The sequence below is a fragment of the Electrophorus electricus genome, chromosome 6, assembly GCF_013358815.1.
Source record: "Electrophorus electricus isolate fEleEle1 chromosome 6, fEleEle1.pri, whole genome shotgun sequence".
In the NCBI taxonomy this organism is placed as follows: domain Eukaryota; kingdom Metazoa; phylum Chordata; class Actinopteri; order Gymnotiformes; family Gymnotidae; genus Electrophorus; species Electrophorus electricus.
Genome location: NC_049540.1, coordinates 19,561,454 through 19,584,355, shown reverse-complemented (window position 1 = coordinate 19,584,355; position 22,902 = coordinate 19,561,454). Strand labels below are relative to the sequence as shown.

At 40.1% G+C, this 22,902-nt stretch overlaps 4 protein-coding genes and 1 non-coding gene across 5 annotated transcripts; 2 read left to right on the top strand and 3 right to left on the bottom strand.

The window, feature by feature from the left end:
• Positions 1 to 608: 608 nt before the first annotated feature.
• Positions 609 to 680, bottom strand: trnac-gca. Its single transcript has one exon. It is a non-coding gene; the product is annotated as a tRNA-Cys (tRNA).
• A 215-nt stretch (positions 681 to 895) lies between these two features.
• pomp (proteasome maturation protein) lies at positions 896 to 2,789 on the top strand. Its single transcript, XM_027000137.2, has 6 exons — positions 896 to 976; positions 1,509 to 1,609; positions 1,693 to 1,753; positions 1,986 to 2,087; positions 2,309 to 2,402; positions 2,624 to 2,789. Exons 1-6 carry the CDS (start codon positions 974 to 976, stop codon positions 2,689 to 2,691), a joined length of 429 nt encoding a protein of 142 aa, XP_026855938.1. The 5' UTR covers positions 896 to 973; the 3' UTR covers positions 2,692 to 2,789.
• Positions 2,790 to 3,045: 256 nt separating this feature from the next.
• ccdc82 (coiled-coil domain containing 82) lies at positions 3,046 to 7,413 on the bottom strand. Its single transcript, XM_027000152.2, has 7 exons — positions 6,473 to 7,413; positions 6,139 to 6,379; positions 5,874 to 5,966; positions 5,617 to 5,741; positions 4,912 to 5,082; positions 3,700 to 3,909; positions 3,046 to 3,585 (listed from the first exon to the last, which is right to left on the bottom strand). The coding sequence occupies exons 1-7, from the start codon at positions 7,016 to 7,018 to the stop codon at positions 3,520 to 3,522; spliced, it is 1,452 nt and encodes a 483-aa protein (XP_026855953.2). The 5' UTR covers positions 7,019 to 7,413; the 3' UTR covers positions 3,046 to 3,519.
• Positions 7,414 to 7,627: 214 nt separating this feature from the next.
• On the bottom strand, positions 7,628 to 9,617 carry LOC113571294 (sperm-associated antigen 16 protein). Its single transcript, XM_027000151.2, has one exon. It carries the CDS (start codon positions 9,579 to 9,581, stop codon positions 7,773 to 7,775), a length of 1,809 nt encoding a protein of 602 aa, XP_026855952.2. The 5' UTR covers positions 9,582 to 9,617; the 3' UTR covers positions 7,628 to 7,772.
• A 954-nt stretch (positions 9,618 to 10,571) lies between these two features.
• LOC113571285 (aristaless-related homeobox protein) lies at positions 10,572 to 14,298 on the top strand. The gene is made up of 5 exons (XM_027000140.2): positions 10,572 to 10,831; positions 11,043 to 11,544; positions 12,207 to 12,252; positions 13,104 to 13,399; positions 13,678 to 14,298. The coding sequence occupies exons 1-5, from the start codon at positions 10,630 to 10,632 to the stop codon at positions 13,925 to 13,927; spliced, it is 1,296 nt and encodes a 431-aa protein (XP_026855941.2). The 5' UTR covers positions 10,572 to 10,629; the 3' UTR covers positions 13,928 to 14,298.
• Positions 14,299 to 22,902: the final 8,604 nt, after the last annotated feature.

Below are 22,902 nucleotides of genomic sequence, written 5' to 3'. Positions count from 1 at the left end.
TAGAACATCAACATAAAACACATTACACAACATTAAATGCAATAATAACATCAACGCAATTGTTAACGAAGAACAGCAAAGATTCACTGATGGTAGAATGTTCATTTATAATTTAATTTTAAACCATCTTTACACAACAGTGAATATTTAGCATAGAACACAGACTAACCAATGGTTCTCATTTCATGTTGCAATGTATAAATGATAGGCATTTTTAATTATACACTTTGACAATTCCTTACATAACTACTAAGGAAATGTCCTAAAAGTAGGAAAATATTAATGATATTACACAGTTCCTGCCTACACCATCCTGCAAAAAATATTCTGGTTAAATAAATTGTGGTATTTGTTGCATAAATGATAACTTGCACTGAAGATTTAAATGGAATCGTGTTAATAACACCATCCCATGGACAGGTGAGAGAATTTATCATATTTATCATATTAAAACAGAATGGTTTTTAAACTCCACTAAAATACCGAGAGTACACACTGTGGTGCTTCTGCCTGTATTCCTGGGAGATTAGTGGGGTTTGTGTACTTTATAATTTGTATATACAAGTCATTTGATTACAAAAAAAAGAGGCTATAAACTAATGGAAAAGAGGGGGCACCCGGATTTGAACCGGGGACCTCTTGATCTGCAGTCAAATGCTCTACCACTGAGCTATACCCCCACTTGTATAAAGCTCTCATAGTTCCATTCTTAAGTCTTACTTAATGTTTATGAAAGAATGTTTTATGTATAATTTGTGCTTTTGCTAGGACAGACATTTGTTTTTATTTCGCAGGTCGGTAAATAATAATGCTTGTATTAACTTTTGAGTCTGAAAATATTCGTAGTGTAACCAGATATGACGTTGGTTACTAGAAACACAATAACAAGCGGTTCCGGAGTTGAACAGGAAACACTTCTTTGCTACCCTAGCTAGCTAAAACATAGGGACTCTTAGAAGACACTGTGCTTAAAATGGTAACGTAGAGTCGAATATTAATGTTTTTCATTTGTCATCACTTAGGTTTTCGTATTATATGTCCAGACTGTACATTTTAGTCCGTTTTGTGTTTAGTGTAGCTCGTAGCGTTAATGCTAATGAGATGTTGGTCTAGTTTGTAGCTAGCTAGCTAACTAGGTGGCGGTTAGTCAGCTAGCTAGTTAACGAAAACATTTTTGTTTTGGCTTTACAAGTTACCTAGATTATCAAAGGGCAACTAACTGGTGTTTCGCAAAATAAAATCGGTCTCTCTCTATATACTATAGGCTATTTAATATGCTTTAATTTAATATGCTTTAATCTGTTAATTTTAGTTAGCGATATGTGATGCGTCATTCTCTTGGTACAGTTATGCACTTTCTGTTTTGCAACACGCTCAAATAGGACTTCGGAATTGTAGTTAACTAGAGTTGTAAATGGATTGTTCTTAAATTGTTTTGATCTTTCTCTTATTCGTTTAGTTTTTGGTTTCGGCGTCGTTTTTAAACGATAGGCATATTGTTTTTGCAGAACACTCGTGGTCTCCGCTCACAACTGAAGGACAGTGTCCCAGTGGCAGGTCTTTGCCCGCAGGCAGGACCTTATGGTATACAAGACACACTGCGTATGGGGTGAGGATTAGATTAGACAGCTTTGTTTAACAAATCAGAGTTCATGTCTCTTCTTGTACTCACGAGTAATTTTGTGACTTCAGGTTCTCAAGCGTTAAAAATGAGCTTCTCCCCAGTCATCCATTGGAGCTCTCTGAGAAAAATGTGAGTATAATTTCTTTTTGGGCAAAACAAGCCCCCAGTGTCCCCACTTTCTGGATTAGGAATGAGAGAAGTCATAATATTGTGAAATTAGGTATATTTATTAAAACTAAATATGGGTCTTTTTGCTCTTTGTATTAAAAATGTCTCTTTAAATAGACTCGCATAACATGTTTTTGTGAAGATAATTTACCATCTCACGTCTAAATGCTGGCTTTGTGGTTTCTACTCATAGTTCCAACTTAACCAGGACAAAATGAACTTTTCCACACTAAGGAACATTCAAGGACTCCATGCTCCACTGAAGCTTCAAATGGAGTACAGAGCTGCCAAACAAGTGAGAATGTGTTCAGTTTGCACTTAATGCCATCATCATGTGGAACACATTTTAAATGTTTTTCTTAAAACTGAAAACTGGCCCTGTATAGCATGCGTCATGTCAACCAGAATTTACTACACTGTAAGTAATGATTCTGCAGTCATCACCTAAAGGGGAAATGGGTAAGTGAGGAATGTTTTTGTGTTGCGTGTCATGATTTTAATTTTTGTTTTCTGTAGATTCAACGTTTGCCATTTCTGCCAAGTTCAAACCTGGCCCTAGATACACTTAAAGGCACCGATGAGAGCATTGGCTTTGAGGACATCCTTAATGGTAAAAGAAGTTGATCCCACTTATTTCTTATTGTCTAGAGAACGAATCAGCTGTTTGTCATGTAACAGAAAATGCTATTATGTTGTGATCTCAGAATGAGATGGGAATAGCAATATTGTAAATGGTGTTTTGGAAAGCTATTCTTGAATGCACTAGAAGAACAAGCTATCACATCTCTGACTTCAAGGTCATCTGTAATATGTGTTTTGTTTTTGTTCCAGATACTGCACAGTGTGAGGTGACGGGAGAGCCACACATCATGACGGAGTACAAACTTGGTCTGCTTTGATCCCATTGGTTTTGTATCACTAAGTGGTTTCATCTTTTCCCTTTAGATTCTGAACTGAGCTTGGCTAATGTGTTTCTAATAAAAATATAAATGTTTAATATGACTCAGTATATATTCTGCACTCATCATTACAAATTGTTTTTTGAAAGGTTGAATCAATAGTTTTTTTTGTAATTACTGAAACACAGACCTAGATGAAGTACAACAGATAAATTCTCAAAAGTTAATACATATTAGTAACATGCAAACCAGATGAACTATCATACCAAAGTGTCAGTGTCAGCTCAGAAAAAATAAAACAAAACCCAGTTCACAGAATGCAGGCTTTTACATGAAAACAAGGAGCAGCACAAATGTAATCTCCTCAGTTTATTGAAAAGGGTCTTTTTCCCTCCTTCAAATGACAAGTTTTGATATTCTGATTTTTATGAGTGATACATAAACTTTATAAACTCACAAACATGCTTAAAATAAAATGGTATGTACATAAAATTAACAAAATGTAAATGTAGTAAAACACTTTTACAATTACTCAGGTTATATACGGTATATATTATACGTACATAAATGTAAATATTAAAGATACACCTCATCCTGAAAAGATTTAGAATTAGGATGGATCATTATACATTCTCAAATTTAACTCTGATGTCAATATATATAAATCCTGTAAAAGTAAAATGCGTTAATTGAAAAATTATGCTATGTAAATCAAACACTAACCTTTAATATGTAATATGCCATTCAATGAAATACACTGAATTTTAATGTAAAGCTCAAAACGATTTGTGACTATATGTAAAAGTATTTACATAAGAGTTAATTTCCTTAGTCAAGCTTTTCCTCTTGGAAGAAATCCGCAGCATTGAGGTGCTCCTGAAACTCCTCATATTGCTTTACAAAAATAAACAAATAGAAAAATTAGTATTGCAGGATCAACAAGCAAATGAAAAACACTTTCTGTAGTCTGCACATGAAATATATATGAACATTGGACAAACTACAGACCTCAGTAATCCAGCCTCCCTCCTGCAGTTTGTTGAACACCTTGTTAACTATGTCCTTTACTGGCTCGTCTTCGTCTCCGCCCTCCTGCTCCTCTACCCCTTTCTGAGCCTCCAGTGCAGAGCGGCAGCGCTCAGACAGATGGTACTTGAAATGCTTCAGTGCGTGGTACACCTCAGTACGGCTGGCGCACACTGAGCCCACAAGGAAACTCTAATTTGTAATTAAGACACAGAAGGGTGTTCAGTATCAGTGTTCTTTCTACCAAAGTAACACCATATTTTCTGTAAAAATGTTATTGTTGTATTAAAGCTACAATAAAGTATTCAGGAACAAGAACACTGAATTTTCAAAAATGTGTAACATTGAAGGAACTGTCTGATGAAATGTTCCACTTACCCCAAATCTGGCCAATCAGCTGAGACCTGTTTGGTGTCCAATGCTTTGTTTATTAGTTTTGCACTGGAGCTACAAGGTTAACCATTTTACCCACATTTTACTGTATTTACATGCTCACATTTTCACACACTTGTCTCAGTCTGCATTCAGTCCTTCATTAATGACACACAGACTTGCTGATGTGGTGTCAGACTCTATGTTTCACTGTAATCTATAAACATGAACCAAACTTCACTGTATAACTGAATACTATAATGTTAGGGGTGCCGCCATTTTGGACAAACAGAATCACTTTCTTCCTTTAAAGGTGAAGCTGCACTGGAAATCCAAGTGAGAAAATAGTTCTAGTTCTACTTTGAATGTAAATTTGTAAATGCAAACCATCTGTGCCATTTTACAAAATAATGTATTTATAATGAAGTCACATGCTTAATGTCATTTGAAGCAAATATGAAGATTTGGTCATATAATGGAAAAAAGAATTTGTGTGTGAAATGGCTTGTAATACATGCTAGCTACATTTGCCTTCAGTGCAAAACTAATAAATGTTAAAACAATACATATGGCTGGGCTGATCAGATACATTTGGGGTATGTAAAAAAAATTGCATAACATTTCGTAAAACCAGTATTTAAGCAGTAATCAAACCCTATTTATAAAGCACTGTGCTGTTCATCATCTTTAGCTTAAATAAATTTTACCCAGTTGTGCTGGATCACAACAATGGTGTGCTAAGGTTTGGCAAGTTGTAGACACCGATATAAAAGACCTACCGCATTTAGTCATTAAAATAGGAAGCAGTGCGATGGGTGTCACCTGTGAGTCATCGGGCATGAAATGGTCCTCCTGCAGGGTGTCGCTGTGATACAGCTGTCCAGAGAGATGCACGCTGAAGCGGCCGTTTCTGTGGAGCTCGCAGGCCTCGCAGCCCTTCGTGCGGATGTTCACCATGGTAATCCGCACTTTGGGGTAGCACTCCACGCGTTCCTTATCAAGAGCAAGCCACAATTTAGAAAGGGTCCACCCTTTACTACATACACCATGCACTAGAGACTTGCACACATTTGTCCAACAGTGGTAATACCGTGCAGTTCTCCAGTGTCCGTAGATATGGAAAAACAAAATCCTGGTAACAGTATTGGAATGATAATAAAATTTTCCTCAAACGAGCAGGCCTATATATGTACACCATGTGGATTATAGATCTTGCTGGGCCTGTGTGTCATTATTTGTTCTCAGTCCAGCAACATCTGGTGGTGTGGTAGTCCATGCTGTAAAATGGTGAATAACACCAACATACTTCATGTCTATGAAGTACCAGTGACTACGGCAGTGGGGATGGTGTAATGCATTTTGTAATGGGTTGTAGACAGTGTTAGGGCATGCAGAAATAGGGTGGAGATGGAGTGGGGATTGTTTTAGGGTATGTGGACATGGGAACATTTTTATCCCAGAGCAGCTCTCAGCTATGCAGTGCGGTCGTGACACCATATTGGTGCTTGCTGTAGGGCTGCATCTCACTTTGTAGCGGTCCTTCCAGCGACTCCTCTGCTTCAGGTTTTCCAAGCGCGGGAGCACCAGTCGCTCGTCAAAGTGGTGCAGCGATGATTTCATCTCTTGTGCGTAGCGCTTCGTCCGCTCTCCATCTGCAGTTGTAAGTGGAAAGTCAACTGACGAATCCACAACCAACCAAACCATATGACTCAATCATCAATAAAGGCCAGGTGCAGACATCAATTTTCACCAGGAAAACCAGACAAAGCAGAAAAAAAAAATACCATAAAGTGACTTGAGGAAGGATGCGTCCAGCACATTGATCAGCAGTGCTTTGACCACCACCTGAAAGTGGGTCAACTGAGATCCAGTAATGACTATGAAGGAGAAGGTTCAAAGAGCTGTTAGGTCAGTTTATTTTACATCCAGATTACAGGCAAAAAAACTACTGATTTACGCTAGAAGCAAAACGTAAGTCAAACACAGAAGTAATGGGAGACGTTTTCTCTGTCCACAGCTACAGCAGTTATACTCAAACAGAATACTTACACTGGCGTGGAAGATGAGAGAGAAAGTCTTTGTCCTTTGTTTTCTCTGCTTCATCCTCTTCCGCCTCCCCTTTCTGTTCATCTACGATGAAGTCCTTCAAGCTGTCACTGTCTTCCTGCTTTTCTTCTTCACTGCTGTCCATCAAAGGCTTGGTATCCTCTTCACTGGAGCTCTCTCCCGAATCCTCTGCTTTGCCCTCATCTTTTCCTTTATCCTCCTCACCTTCCTCCTCTTCTGAACCCTAAGTGGGAAATAGTGAGATTTTTCCAAGATTTGCGAAGTGTAAGCAAGTGAAACCAAGACGTGTGTGACAGGAATATCTCAGCTGTCTTACCAAAGTTCTGCGCCTGCGTCGCGGGGTAACTGACGTTCTCTTCTTTGACAGTTCCATTAGCTTCTTGTTTCGCTCCCTCCTCTTCGCAGCAGCTTCTTTAACCTCTGCTTCTTTTTTCTTCTCCTTAATTGCCTCGTCCTCGGAATCTGGAAGCTTCAGGCGTTTTCTCTGTAAAGCTTTTCTGCGAGGCTCGGCCCCGACGTCGCTCTCGGACGAACCACTCGAGTCGTCCTCCAGGGCTCTTACGCTCGTAGACCTCTTGCGCTGCCTGCGAGGCGCGGCGCAATTTTCATCTGTCTCGGTACTGTTATCTCCATCGCTTTCGCGTTTAGGTCGATAGGAGCTGTCAGAGCTGTAAGATCCATCGTCAGACTCCCGGTACTCGCTTTCTGAACTAACACTAGTTGTGCTGGCGTATGATCCTTCATCGCTGTCATCGAGAAGTTGGTCGATCATATTCACTCGCGTCTTTTTCTTGTCAATGCGGGACTTTGGCGGAGCACATTTCCGTCGTAATCCAAAGAGCTTGCCCACGCTTTTCATCATTTTTGCAGAGGGACGATGTGATTAAACTAGTTACCAGGAAGAAAACGGCCTGCCTGCCGCTAGGTAGTTTAGCTAACACGCAAATTTTAGCACACATTCACTCAATGCTTGCATAACTCGCTAGCGAGCTAGCTCGTTTGCTGTTAGCTAGCTAGGTTAGCTAGGTTAGCTAGCTAGTACGTGGACGCGTGAACAAATGACTCAATCAGAAAGCGAAAAGAATTTATATGAATTGACTGTCTAACAATACTGACAGTTTTCAAAGTTCAAAAACGCACGTTTAAACTACGCTATTAAACCACATGTCCCGCGTTTCTTGGGGGTGTGTGTCTGTTTTGGTTTTACAGTCTACGCGTTTCCTGCATGAACTGCTCATATGTTAGATGAGCGCCATCTAGAAGTGGGAAGAACAGGCACTTCTTTTGTTTTCTTGTTACGTGAATACGTCAGAGTAGTTGTCAGTGTTTTGAAATAATTGGTAAAGGTGAATATCAGCTTTTAAATAGTAAATGTGATAAACAAGTGTTTCATTTATTGTACAGGCCTACTGTAGATGAATATATACTACTCACGTAATTAGACTAAAGACGCATGAGAGCAAACCTCTTTCAGTACGTTTTTATTATATAACTAACGGCAGAAATGTTACTGTTTGAATGAAACAATAATGATTTTGTGAATTGGACATTTCAGACAAATAAATCATAAGTATCCTAAAAGCTAAATGATATCACCTAGTAACAAATTTAAAATATTATGACCAGATGGAGATTTTGCCATCAGATGCTGCAGATAATAAGTATTCTCCTTTATGGTCAAAAATTACGCTCTGAACAGCATCGGTATGTCCACACAAACTGGACACATGCAAAGATGCCACTTCAACCAGTTTCACTGAGCCATCATTATTAGCAACTGCCAGCAGCCGTCCATTTGGACTGAAGGCCACTTGGTTGCTGGGATGTGGCCCAATATCCATAGTCACCATGGTTAACATATTCCTCACATCCCATAACTTCACCACACCATATGAGTCACAGGAAGCGACGGTGTCTCCCACAGCATTGAAGGCTGCGCTGTTGCAGGAATTCTTGTGGCCGTAGAAGGTCTGGGCGCAGAGGCCAGCGCGGGTGTCCCATAGAGACAGGGTCTTGTCAGCTGAGCAGGTGAGGAGGATGTTAGAGAAGGGCAGGAACATGACGCTGTTGACCGAGTCGACGTGGCCACGCAGGGTGTGGCGGCAGCGCTCGCTGTTCAGGTCCCACACTTTGACCGTGTTGTCCATGGAACATGAGGCCACAAAGTTGCCACAAGAGTGGAAGGAGCAGCCCCAGGTGGCATGCACGTGACCCTCCAGGGTGAGCACACAGCACCCTTTGGTAAAGTCCCAGATCCTCACTGTGGTGTCCCCGCCGGTGGTGGCCAAGCAGCCCCCGTTGGGATGGAAGCTACAGCAGGACAGCCAGTCGGTGTGACCCTCTCCTGTCATTATCATCTCACCTTCTGGTATTCCCCAAAGCCTCCAGCGTTGATCGTCACTGGCCGAGGCCACGACCAGCTTTCGGGGATGTAGAGCAAGGCAGCTCACAGCCATGGTGTGGGCTTTGAAGGCCTTGGTCAAGGAGAAGCCAGAGACTTTGGTGCTTTGAGCAGACAGAGCTTTGATTTGGGGCAGTAAGGGATTCACACGTGTGCTGGCTGGGAACTCAGAGTCTTTTGGATGTCCATTAGCCATGCTCTTGGTTGGCTCTTTGGTGGGGTCGTAAGAAGCTAGCCCATCATCTCCAGGTCTTCTACTTCTCTCTGGACTACGCTGGACCTTCTGTTGTCCATTTTGTGAAGAGTGCATTTTACATGTGCTGTCCAGGTTATGAACTTGACCAGATATTCTGTCCCTCTCAATACTGATCAGCATCTTCTGCCTCAGAACCATCTGGTACTTCTCGTTCAGTTGTCTCAAAGCAGGCTCGTAGGATGCATAGTGTTTCTTCAACCGTTTAATGTCCTCGATCAGTCTGTTTTTCTCTTGGACGACGCGCGTGTGTTGCAGACGATGAAAGTCGCGCTCCTTTTGAAGTTTCACAATTGTCTCTCCGGCTTGGAATGCCGCCTGCTTATAGTTGTCTCGCTCTCTTTGAATGTTTTTCAGCTCATTATCCAAGAGCTGGTTGTGCGTATAGGCGTCAGGTATGAATCCAATCTGCTCTGTTTTAAGCGTCCCTTTTTGTAACATTTCAAACCATTCTGTTTGGAAGCAATCTAATGTCCTGTGCATTCCCATTTTAGCAAGAAAATTGCGGAGAAAATCATCTACAACCTCAGGGATGGCCGTTATCGGCTGCTTGTCTGAGGACGGTCGCTGTATTACAGATTCCGAGCCATCAAAGCGATCACGCAAAGCCTTAACTGCAGCTTCCAAATCCTCTTCTCCTTCGCTTATACTCTCCTCTTCGACAGTAATCTCCTCATAATCAAAACCATCTTCAGAGTCTTCTGGAATGGATACTTTTTCTAGGTAGTATGGCCCATCAACCGATTCTTCTGCCGTCTCATTTGTTGCCATTTTTTATCGTTCTTGTCCCTCGTGCTATTTAGTTTATTATCGCTTGTGTACTGTTACCATGGGCACGGGAATGGATACGACGCGATTGTCCTAGTCCGATGGAAAACTTAACCTGTTGTTGGCAGATAATAGCCAACACCTGAAATTCAAATGAAAAATAAATGAATAAAAACCTAAAACAAATAAGCAAACAAAAAAACTACGTTCGGATTGACCATAGGACTAAACAAAATGACTTCGTTAGTGTCTGTGTGAATAGGCTAGGTTTCATTAAAAAAAAAAAAAGAAATATTCATGTTTTTCACTTGAAAAGCGTATATTAGCCTAAAGGTTTTGTAAGACCTGTGTGTTCTTTATGAGTGTTCATATCGGGGTTGTAATTACCATAAACTGTGCAGCAGGCGGCGCGCAGCCACCGTAAGCCTAGTAATATCACAATAATTTGTCAATGGACATATGAACTTCCCAAATAAATCTAAAACCTGTCACGAACTGCCAGCTTATTGGCTATCTTACTGACTGATTGACGGACTGACTGACTGACTGACTGCGTGAATGAATGAATGAATGAATGAATGACTGAATGAATGAATGAATGAAAGATTAAATTAAAAATTATATTTTGTCTATCGGAAAGACATTTACTATGTTTTATTAAAAAAAATGCAAACGAGTCGTAGCCTTCGTGATCCTTCTTGGTTATATTAAGAAAAAACAATTACAGCTGTGTGGTGAAATCCGAAAACGTGTCTAAAATGTCTTAGGTTTACTACGACTTTTTTGCGGTGTAAAACCAGGCCTGAAGGCTGGTCGGTTTCACTAGAATTTGCTTGTCGCATTACATTACCGACCTATTGTGAGACGAACTCATCCATGTTGACCGGGTCTTTAAATCGAACTAATGGCATGGAGCCTTTCTTTGGATGTCCAATCAGATGTCGGGACTGGGAAGCTAAAACATCAGTAGCCTACAAATGTCAGTGTGACAGGGGGGTTGGGGCGCAGGCAACAAGTCCGTGATAGAGTGGGTTGCATATTCCCCCCGTCCATGAGCCCCAACGACATGAGCTCTCAAGCAGAAGATGATATCCGCGATCAAGCAGCCTGCAAGTGCAAATCGTCAACTTTATTATCGTCCTATTGCATTGATAGTATCCTCGGCAGGAGAAGTCCTCTTAAAGTCAGAGTTCTTGAAATACAAAGTTTGACAGCACCGCTTCGAACACAGGAGTGCATTCATTCAAACGAAGGTGCGTATTTGGAGTGCTTTTAAACTAATAATAATCGGAGTAATGGAATTCCAAAAATGTCATCTTAATCTTAATGACATCTTAATTATACCACACGTTACGACCCAATTTTTACATATTCAAGTTAAAAAGTTAACTTTGAAATCGTAGAAAGCGTTAAAACAGGTTGAAATTGTATTTACCATTCATTAACCGTTGTTTCTATGTACAGCTGTGCCAGATATGTGTGTACCACATCAAGCGGACATGTACCTGTCGCCCAAAATGTGCCGCCCGTTTAGTCCATTAAATAAAAATATTCATGAAGACGAAGACGCAACAGGAGAGAGGCTTGTGGAGAGTACGTATGAGAAACTGAAAATCACACAAGCGCCACAGGTCAGCATCAGCCGAAACAAATCCTACCGGGAAAATACGCTGCTCAGTTCTTTCAAGAATAACACTTCTAACCACAAGCCGGACGAAGCTGAGACAAATAAAGGCAGAGCCTGTCGACAGACAAGTCTATCTCCTGGACACGAAGAGGGGTTGAAAGACGAAAATGTAAACTTAAGGGACAGCGAGGACAGCGTTTGTTTGTCAGCAGGCAGTGATGCAGAGGATGGGACATTAAAACGGAAACAAAGGAGATACAGGACTACATTCACAAGTTACCAGCTAGAGGAGTTGGAAAGGGCGTTTCAAAAGACACATTACCCTGACGTGTTCACAAGGTAGGCCTGCAGTAGCTGACGCACTGAATATTTGTATATGCATGGGCCTATTCATTCCTGCCGGCAGAGTGATCTGGTAATACTCGGCTCCCTTTAACCTATGAAACGATACGAAACATCACAAATGTATTAAATAAACCTCTCTTAATGCACAATGCTCAAATAATTGTAATTGACAACTAATCTTGATTTGAATATATGGAAACAAAACAAGCTTAAATATCAACAGATCTATTTGTGTACTTCGTGATTTCCTCAGTTTCATGATTTACTTTTGCATTTAATAAACTAACAATAACGAAAATGGAGAGAATTATAAACATTGTATAAAGCCATGGATATCAAATTACTATTTCACTGAAGTTAGTTCAATTTAATGGAATATGTTTTTAAAATGTTGTAACTTTAGCTACGGTAGGACCGAGCTGTTTACTGTTATGTTCACAAAATCAAACTATATACTAATTAATGGGTTACACAATGTTCAGATTCATATGCTGCATAAAGGAATAATATAGTAAAATATTTAAAATTCTAACGGAAACGATACATTAATATGTCCGAATATTTTAGGCCTAAATAACTGTAAATCGTTCACGTGTAAGAGGTTCACCAGTTTATACATTTGTATTCTTTTTTCCTTTTTCCTCAATGCTATTCAGAGAGGAATTAGCAATGCGACTAGATCTTACAGAGGCGCGTGTGCAAGTAAGTAATTATCCATCTTTTTTTAGTAATAGGAATATTTCTACAATAAAGTTATGGAATTTCACTGTCAAAATATCCCAGAAAAATGTAATAAATCCATTTAAAAGAAATTACAGCTGTCATACAGTCTGATTTTAAGTTAGGCCTGGTTTAATCAAACAAGCGTAGTTTACTTTAGATATGCTACATGACTTATTGAACGTCACATATACTCTAGATCTATGTGCAAGATTTATTTGATTTATTTATTGTTTCTCGTTTTGTTTTAAATTATTGTAGGCTATGTTACTGTATAGTAAAATATTTGAATTAGGTCAAATTGAATTTGCAAATTAATAGAATACAGTTATAGAGTTAACAATTGGAATTTTGTAAAGAAACAAGAAGTTTCGTAAAGAAACAAGGTCTTGGCACCAAGCAATTGTGATTCCGCTGTGGATAAGAGGCGGCAAAGTCTTATATATTCAATATTTTAGTTTATTACTAGTGTCAGGTAGATTTCGTAGAACGGAAGTTTCCCACTATCCTTCACACACACACACACACACACACACACACACACACACACACACACACACACACACACACTTACACACACTTACTTTTTGCATTACCAATCACAGGCATTTTAACTACAGACAAAACTATTGCACAAATATATACGCGCACATTGTCATTACATACATGTGTTACACTGCCGTCCCCTAATTCGTTCAGTTCCAATCAACTTGAATCATTTCAATTGTAATCAGTTTAGGGATTCGGTATTTCTGTTTGAGTATTTTATAATAATCTCTTTTCTTATTTGACAAGAAATATTATTTATTGAAAAAAAATGCCATTTCCCACAGGTCTGGTTCCAGAACCGACGTGCAAAATGGAGAAAAAGAGAGAAGGCTGGGATTCAGGCCCATCCTCTGGGCCTCCACTTCCCTGGACCCCTCACCACAGGCCAGCCCTTGTGCCATTATTTAGGTGGGAGTCCATTCACCACCAGCCCACACCCAGCCCTTGAGTCAACCTGGCCAGCCTCCTTCCATGGACTAAGCCAGGCTCTCCCAAGTGTTGCGCCCCCCCACAGAATCAGCTCTCTGCTCGGGGCAGCCATGTTCAGGCACCCGGCCTTCATTGGACCGCCCTTTGGAAGGTGAGACTTACCTAAGTTTTATAGCACCATTATTGCTGTAAATTATTCCATAATTGCACTGAACTAATTTGAAATGGCATGTAGTTACGACAGGAAGGAATGAAAGCTCCCACTGGTACTTATAGTGCAAGGGGTTCATGCCTTGTTAAAGAGACAGTGTTTTAATTTGCAATGGCTCTTCAAGTTGTTGTTTCGTATTTCCCCCCAAACCGTATGTTACCATGAAGGCCTTTTTATGACCTCCCATTGTGACGAACAACACTTCTCTTCCATCTCAGACTCTTCAGCAGCATGGCTCCCCTGGTGCTGCAGAGACTACCTCTGCCCCCTGCAGAGGCACCGCTACAGTCCCCCCCTAATGCACCCGATCCCCCTCCCCCTTCTTCCTCCATCCCGGCCACCACCTCTCCACCCGTGGACCGCAGAGCGTCCAGCATCGCAGCCCTGCGGCTCCGAGCCAGGGAGCACTCGGCTCAACTCCGCCAGATCCACATCCCAGTTTGTGATGTTACGGGGAAAATGCCCTAAGGTCTCCCCCTAAAGGCGCCAAAGTCAAACTGCACTACAGCATGGAGCGTACCTCTGGGAGCCCAGCGTGTGAAGAACTGAGCCCTAATACCAAGCCCGACTACTGAAGCTTCACGGCGGCTTTCCTGGACGGATGCAATGCCAAAGGTTCTGCTGCATAAAAACTGGTCTCCCAACAAAGTCCCATATATCTTACAGTCTACTAAAAGATCGCATTTATTGTATTGATAGACAGAATATAGGTAGGATACACTTTAATGGATGGTCTTCTTGTGTTCTGAAAAAGTTTTCTATGTGTTTTATTAAACTTCTGAGCCAGCAATGTGATGTGATAGGCAAAAAGGAAAATAAAGCCCTCGAGGTTAAGCATCGTGCTGTCTTTGAAGCTGTTGCTAAAAGAAAGTTTAAAAACAGGGAGATGGGATGACTATAAATATGATGTCACCTGATTTTGTTGCACCTTGAAATGGAGGAAAAAACAAATGGGTGGGATTGGTCCGAGTTCTACTTTATGGGCGTAGTTCCACACTGCTGCATAGTTGTAATTTTAGCCAAAGAGATTAACTTAAAACAGCTTAAACATTTCCTTTAATAATTAAGGTGGCAGGTGCAGAAGCATGTTTCATGTATTGTTTGTGAAAGGCAGTGGTCTGCAGTTGCAGTTCTTGTTCAGATTCCCCCTGAATCATGTACAAGAGATCAGTGAAAAATATGTATCCGTGAAGCACTGTAACCTGCTGCAGGACATCGTATTCAAGCCTTTTAGGTAACACTTTGATGCAGAGCATAATGGGGATGGTGTTATCTGGCTAGAGAACAGCAGGACTTTGAGCCTTGGTTCCTCCACTCGCATGCATGCAACCTAAATTTGTTTCGCCACTATTCACGCACATTAAGGAGCTTATTTCATTCTCCGTCTCCGGCTTTGCTATGCCCCTTTCAAACAGGGCTCATAGGGATGAATGGTCCTCGCTTGGAAGCCTGGACTTCTTCCAACCAGCTTAATTCCTCCACACTTAAGTCATCATCCAATTAGCTCGGTGTATCAAGTGATTTGTCATCTCATAGACTTCCATTCAAACAAACAAGTGAAGCACTTTGTCAATGAAGCAAGGTCCTATTAGTAACTATGTTCTCTTACACCGAGCCAATCTACAATGCAATGAATAACCGGAACTGATAAATACTAATTCCCTTTCAAAAGAGGTCTTACACAATGTTTTGTCCACCAGGCTATTCAGTGCAGGGCACGTGAAAAGGTGCAAGGCTTAACATAATCAAATGAATCAAACTAATCTATTTGGGTGTTCAACTCAGTCCTAAAGCTGATCAGTGGAAATGGACATTTTCAGCTGCAGGATATTGTGAGCCCAAAAAGAGCTGATGACTTATGGTGGGGAGTGGAGGCATTACTGCTTCTTCCCAAAGTGCAGGTGTCTCCTGTTTAAGGCTCCTAACACAATGAGGACAAAAGAGTTTAACGGCTGAATAAAAGAGTAATAGGGATGTTTAGATGAACTGAGGAACACTGAGGCCAGTGCTGGTCTCCGCATCTAAGGCCAGCTTTAATGAAGTGACATCGAAGAAGGCAAATGTTTTCTTTCATCATGCTGTGGAGATTCCTATTATTTGGGACAACATTCTCTTTGTTTCACATAGGTTGGTAGAAATTAAAGACATGCAAGATGCGATAACATCACGCCTGAAAAATTAAAGGCTGTTTTGAGCTTGATACCCAGTTAAAAGTAGATACATGGCACTGACCCAATACTGTGGAGGGTTATTGACTTTTCCCACCCAGCTTAAGACAAACCTGGCTATTTTCTCCACTGTACAGCTGTGACAAAGCGGAGAGAGAGAGGAGGGGGTACATCTTTGTAACCTCATTTGCAGCAACTTTGAAGCCTGGTGTAAAGAGAGGGGTCTCTTTTTCAGATTTACTGGGTCTTTGTACCTTCTAACATGTTTTTAACCTTTTAAGCCTAAGCAGCAGGAAAGAGAGAGAGAGAGAGAGAGAAAGAGAGAGAGAGAGAGAGAAAGAGAGAAAAAGAAAGAGCATAATGACATAAACCAGTGAGACATGCAATGGCGACAGCTCTTGGCAAAGATAAATAGAAAGAAAATGTTTGCCTTCACCTAGCATAAAAGACTAAGGACAGAAAAAAACAATACATTTTCAACTCTTCCTTAGTTGTTACAGAATGTTGGACTGTGAGACATGTACATTAAAAATAAGATATAGATTATATAGATTCACAAAAGCCCTTTTGCTGTGTGGGGCTTGTTGCCTTGTTTCTGACCCTTTCGTTGTCTCCACATTGCCCTTTCACACCACTGCTTCTGATCCTCAACAGCTGAGCTGACTCCATCGCTTTCTCCTCTCTCTTATGTTTAATCTCTCTCTCTCTCTCTCTCTCTCTCTCTCTCTCTCTCTCTCTCTCTCTCTCTCTCTCTCTCTCTGTCTCTTAGGGTTATCAGTCTGAAAGTGGAGAATCTATTAGAGATCAGGTGTTACTGGTTTTGTACAAACACTTATATCTCGTAGGTTTATATCAGATTTAATCAGGATTTCTTTTGCTTTGTTACCTTGGAGAGAAATATATGACAGTGCATGTGACATCAATGAATTTTTGTGAACTTTGTTATTTCTTCACTGGGATCAGTTCCCTGGAATAGTTAAGTTATATATTACCAAAAAAGACAAAGGCACTATCTACAAAAGCATAATTCATATATAAAAGAGTTTAAACAAACCATAAAGAGGTTATCTTAGGTTAAAAAGGTGCCAACTGGAAGTTACAAAGATAAGAACCAATAAATATGAAAATGATACCCCAATCTTTATATCAGGCAACAAAGCTGACACAAATCATGTTACAAAGATGCAGCCCTGTTCTGCTCTCGCTCTTCCACTCCCTTTCCCTGTCTCACGCCCTTTTTAGCTCTCTCTTGCTGTCTCTCCCCTCTCTCTAGCCTCTCTTTTTCTTTCTGTCTCCCTCTCTCACCACTCCTTTCAATTATTGGAGAAGAATTAACACTAGGCAGTCTGAAGAACTACTCAGGGCAGATATACACCTCATGCTCTGTTTTATTTTCCTGATAAACTCTGTGGCCCTTAATCAAGCAGACAGCACTGCAGTTTTACATGTAGATCAGATGTTTATCGTATTCTTAGCATCTCGATGACGGCCCAATGGCAACTCATTCAACTGTCTCTCCTACTCTCTGTTCGATTTTACTGATGTTCTTATTAGTTTACAATTCTGCTGCCTTTGGTTTCACCCAGTTGAGAGTGCAGCATGTTAATTGTCACCTAAATGACAGCAATAGCGGGTATCTCTGGCTACCTTCTGAAGAGGAGCGATCAGAGATAACTGAGTGCTTTTAAACGCATTCGAGCCCATTCAATTCAGGTCTGCTTAGCCTCTAATCATCATCTAAAAACACCGTCAAACAAATTTCACCCATAATTTGATTGAAGTATATTTGGAAATCACAGCTCTTTTGAGTCAGGTTAACTAAAATCAAATCCCTTTTAGCAGTGTTGACATTTTGATGTGTGCTCCGCAGTTTAAATACATTTTTTTTTTAGTATTTCAAAGAATCATAATGGAATTGCGGTCATTTATTTTCTCAATGGCATGAAATTATACACAACAGAATGAGGTGAGCTCAGCAGGTACTCTGTTCCTGAGTAATCCCTTAAATATAACCAGCCAGGGGAGGACTGAAGTGAGGTTAGCCTTTTATTCTCATGCAGTCTTAAATTACAACTCTTAAATCAACATGGAATTAAAAACGTTTCTGTTAAATGAATAATCAAAAGTCTCTGTGAATACTACTGACAATTTGTAACATTAAAACATTACATTTTGTTTTAAGGGAGTTTGTATTGTGATTGAAGGTTGTTATTTGTTTAAACAATCAATTCAATCAATTAGAAATGAAAGAGGTGAAAGTGATGCTGTTTTGTTGATTTCTATTTCATTTTAGAAAAATTCTTAATTATTCAAGACTATCCAGATTATAGACCTGGTGACTATACAACTGCCGAGTTATGTGTCTGAAAATAGAATGACATTTCTTCTGGGAACTTTGCAATCAGACTTTAGTGTATACAAAATTATGCCAATCAATAAGACAAAATCTTCAGGCATTAGCAAAGAAAAAAAGAGCAAATGAATAAGTATCAATACTGGACAGCAGAGCCTATACCGCAGCCAGTGGTCAGACATGGGCCAGACTGGGGACAGCCTGGAACACTGTTGAAACAATTTTCATCAAGGCCAGTTCTGGAAAAAGAGTACTGAAGTCATATATTCATCAGACTAAACACGAGTCCTGATTGGTGTCACTTGGGTTAGACAAGAAAAGATAGCATTTCAGCATGAACTAGGGTGTGGCAGACCTACTACCAGAATGTATAATCTATTATTGATCTTCTTTTTTAAAAAACTGAAAGGCAGACCTCACAAAACTTTGCATCTACACATACAGAAGTGGAAGGACAGGATATATACTCTATAAAGATTGTTTGACTACCACAATGCAAACTCCATTTGCACCCAGTTACATCTTTTATCTGCCTTTTTTCAAGTTTTGTCCTTTATTTTTTGGGGTGGATTGGAGCAAGGAAGCAGTTGAAAGAATCATGATTGGGCTTGAATTTCAATGTAGTTGCACTGAAATTCAGACAGCATGATCCACAACTGGTCTATATGTAAAACCGCAATGGTATCTGCTTGGTAGAAGGCCATGGAGTTTATCAGGAAGACATTTTGACACGTGAGGTGTGAATCTGCACTTAGAAGCCCAAGTTCATTCTTTCCAATCATTTCTAGCAAAATTTTCTGCCACACCATTCCCCTTCTTTCAGTTATATCCTTCATGTCTCCTTTCAGTAATTCTCAATATACTACTTTATACACTCCGGTACACTGTGATCACAAACAAGCATTTTAATCATTTTGATTTTCTATGATGGCTATTTTTCCATCTTCTATGTTAAGAAATCCATCATCCGAGATAATCTTTAGTTTATTTATCCAGTTAAGATACACGATAATACTTTGACAAGATAATAATAATAATAATAATTATCATAATACTATTCTACTGTATTGAGTTTATTCAGTAGTCAGCCAAAAGCAGTGTAACTGAATTAACATCAATAGTTTTTTTATTTTATGTATATACTGAAGCTTTTTGCTCTGTCTGTCTCTTTTCTCTGACTTTTTCCACTGCCAAATCCCCCCCCCCCCCCAATAATGATGTTTGATTCAGTCAAGTCTAAACTGCCCCCAGTTATTTATTTTCTGCCTCTGGATTTTGATTCAGCTTCTCTCTCCACTCTTCTGGCCATTTAGTTCTTTTTCTCACCATCTCTCTGTTGCAGCCTCTCAATTGGTCCCCTTTGCTTTTGGGGAAACTCATTGGATTTCTGATATGATCCCTGCTGGGTTTCTGGCATCTTTGGTGGTGATGGAACACAAAGCCTCCATCATTCGTTATCATATCTCCTATGATGTTGTCAAAAATGACATCAGGATCTCTTTGAGAAACAGCTGCAGGATGATTAGGGATAGCTGACTGCAAGCATTTATTGTGCAATCTTATGCCACGAATGTGCTTAGATGGAAACAGGTCATCTCACACACATACCCACTGTGAATATGATTAGGATCTTTAGGCCTCCAAAACTGTGGTCTGATTCCCAGAGTCACATGTATCCACATACCAATATATGCATACTCTCTTTGTGGCATTAGATGTAAGCTTTGCATAGAGGTTGACTAAAGATACTTCTGTAAAACCTAAACCAAAACTTTTATGTCAACTTTTCCTCACATATTTCAACTTCATGCATGGTTCTTGGTTTGTCAGAAGTATTCATGAGAATAATTGTTGTTGAATCATGCATAATCATTCAAAAAGGTTTTTCCCTTCTTAACATGATTATTTGCTTATTCCAACACAAAGAAAACCTCAAGAACTCCACTTTGAGTGCAGGTATATTGAAAATAGCTAATGCAAATTGGTTAGGACTGCACAGGCAGCCACAATACCAAAATATTTTCCACATAGGTGTTACTGCTGATTGTAATTCTATGTTCGTGATTTAGGAACTCAAGAGAATTGTTAAATGAAAACCATTTTCATTTTACATTTTTTCCAAGTCTAAAAAGTTATGTAAATGTAGCTGCTTAGGATATCAGTCACAAAATAAAAAACTTCATATGTTATCTTCATATACCAGTGTAAATAACTCTCTTATCTGCAAGAACCTATTTAGATCATTTTGTTCTAAGGAGTGGTTGAAACATAACTTGAGTAACACACTGTCTGTATTTTGGATTATCCACTGTGCACCTGAATCAGTTTTTTTGTAATTACATTTTGTCCTTTACAGAAGCATTATTAAGGTTCTCCAATACCAAGTGTCTGGCCATCACCCAACTATTTTTCCATTGGCCATTCTAGAGGTTAAATGTCAGTGCCTTATCACCATTTTGAAACCGTTGCATGCAGGGACCAAGGACAACTGAGCCCTCCACTCACATTCTCTCGCTTTTTCCTCTCAATCTCACTCTTTTCTAAATCAGTCTCCATTGTAACAAATGACGCCATTTCGTCAAGATGGAATCATTTCAAAAGCGATTGTCCGTCTTTCAAAATCAGCAGCAGCAAGTCAATCAGCTGGAACACTCAAACATACTCTAGTGTGATTACACGCGAATGGGGAATTTGCAGGGTTAGGGGTCCCTGCTCTGGGAAGGTTAGTTAACACGCTTCTCTTCATCTTTTTTCTAGTTCAGAATAAGACAGTAATGGCAACTGGTCATGTCAGTGGGGGAATTTTCAAGTAGCCACAGCTCAGATGATGATCAATTTAACACATGCTTGAAACAGGCTGGATTCTATGCAAAAGAAAAACTCAGACAGAACTCGAAAGAGTGGTGAATATCTTGATATGGGATAAGCAAACCACTAATTCATAATTTTATTCCAGTTGGAAATAACCTTTTGAAAATCTCCTAAGTACAGCATTTTTTATGTAAACAACTCTTATAAAAATATCTTGAATGTCTACAGTGTGTTTCCTGGTTCAAGCCACAATGGCCTTGAAACAGGTTTAAACTTTTCAAACTGTTACAGAAATGTTTCTGGAGTGGACCTTCGACTCTCTCGTGTTTATATACAGGCATACAGTGACATATTGTGCTTGGCTCTTCTCTATCGAGTGAGGATAAACCATGGAGGAGGAAAAAAATCAATTTGAGCACCTGTCAGTTCATTGGGAGAAAATAGCCCCACAGTTGCATAATTGCACCAGTCAGTGTGTAATGCAGTGAACACAGACAGACCCACGATGTGTTACGCCCCATTTAACCCAATAAGTGAGCCATGTTTCACACAAGATCCTATTCAGGACAATCCACTAGATGTATATTCTTTCTTTTTTGCTGGGTAGATTTTCTGACTTTTTCCAAATGTAGAAAATCTGTTCTGGCTGCCAGTGGAATTTTGTGGTCTTGCTACCGGTTTTGACTGTGTGTGTGGTTGACGTATGTCATGGTGCTGATCCACAGTACTATGTAGTCTATAGTAGTAATCTACACTCCATGTTTTTGTGGACATGTCTGCTCAATTTTATTACAACAGACCATCAGAAATATACTTTTCAGTGTTCTGGACTCTCAGCTTCAGATGTTTTCTTGGCAATGACCTTTAGGTTCACATTAATCTGTGGCTAATCTACCTATTTTCTAAGTCAGCCAAACAGTGCGCACCAATGCATAAACTCATTAGATATAGGACAGCTGAAGTCCAGATTGCTTTGTAGAGGAGACCTTCTCTCACCTTTCCTTTATCAGCCTCCATCTATTCATCTTTTGGTTCTTTTGCTCAAACCCGATCATCACTTTCTCTCTCCCCTCCTCCCATTCCCCACCCTCACCGCTCCCAGTTGCTATCCGAAGGCGAGCGGCCTTTAATAGCCATAATTTGTTAAACGCCATGGCAACCGCTGTTAAATATACAGCTCTTTGTGCGGGTCCGTTACTTCTGCTGGAATAGGCAGGGGCGTGTATGTGCTAATGCATATTTGCTTTCGCGTGTTCACCGCTGCTAAATCGCCGATCTGATTAACGAGTACACTGCTCTTGGACAGTGCGCTACGCAAACAGCCCCAAATATGCTAAGTGTCGCTATGTAAACGTCAAGCATGCCTTTCCCTCCTTCCCTACAAAAGAGAAAGAGAAAACGTCTGAGAACAAGAGCTTGTCAGATAGCAGCACTTCAATAGTTTTCTTTGCCTAATTCATCTTCATTCATTATCATTCCCATGGAAGCGAGGGATTTGGACGCTGCGCCAGTGGCGCCACAAACATATTATCAGGTTCACTGTCGTAATTACCGCCTATAATGTGACGGTCTGTTTATCGTTCAGATTCCCGTGTTTTCTCTGGCTAATTAGTAGGCGTTCTTAGGACTATCCACTGGCAACCCCACACGACTTCCAGACTCCTCCCTTCTGCGGAAATTCGATATCTGCGTTTGAATGGGAAACTGACGTGGATGAAAGAACCCGAAGGACACCGTGACTGTCAAGCTTTCGCGTACGGGTGCTAACAGGTGGCCCGTGATCACAGTAGCCGTTGCTGGCTGTTCACCAGGAACGGATGTTTAACGTCCAGTTTACACTCTTGGATTTGGCAGTGTCCAAATTGCACATCACTTGCTAATCATGTTGCACCAGTCCTTATGTAATAAAGTTTGATTATAACTATAGCATAAAAAAGCTCTGGAAGTGTCAGAGAAAACAGTAATAACTACAAATATATCCTATTAACTACACGTTAAAGAAAATTAGTTTGTTAAGTCTTTCTTTGACATGCTATATTTACTTTAGAGGTCTATATTGAATGATTGAATCAAAATGAATGTTATAGTTCTCCTGCAGCCTGTCTGTGTGT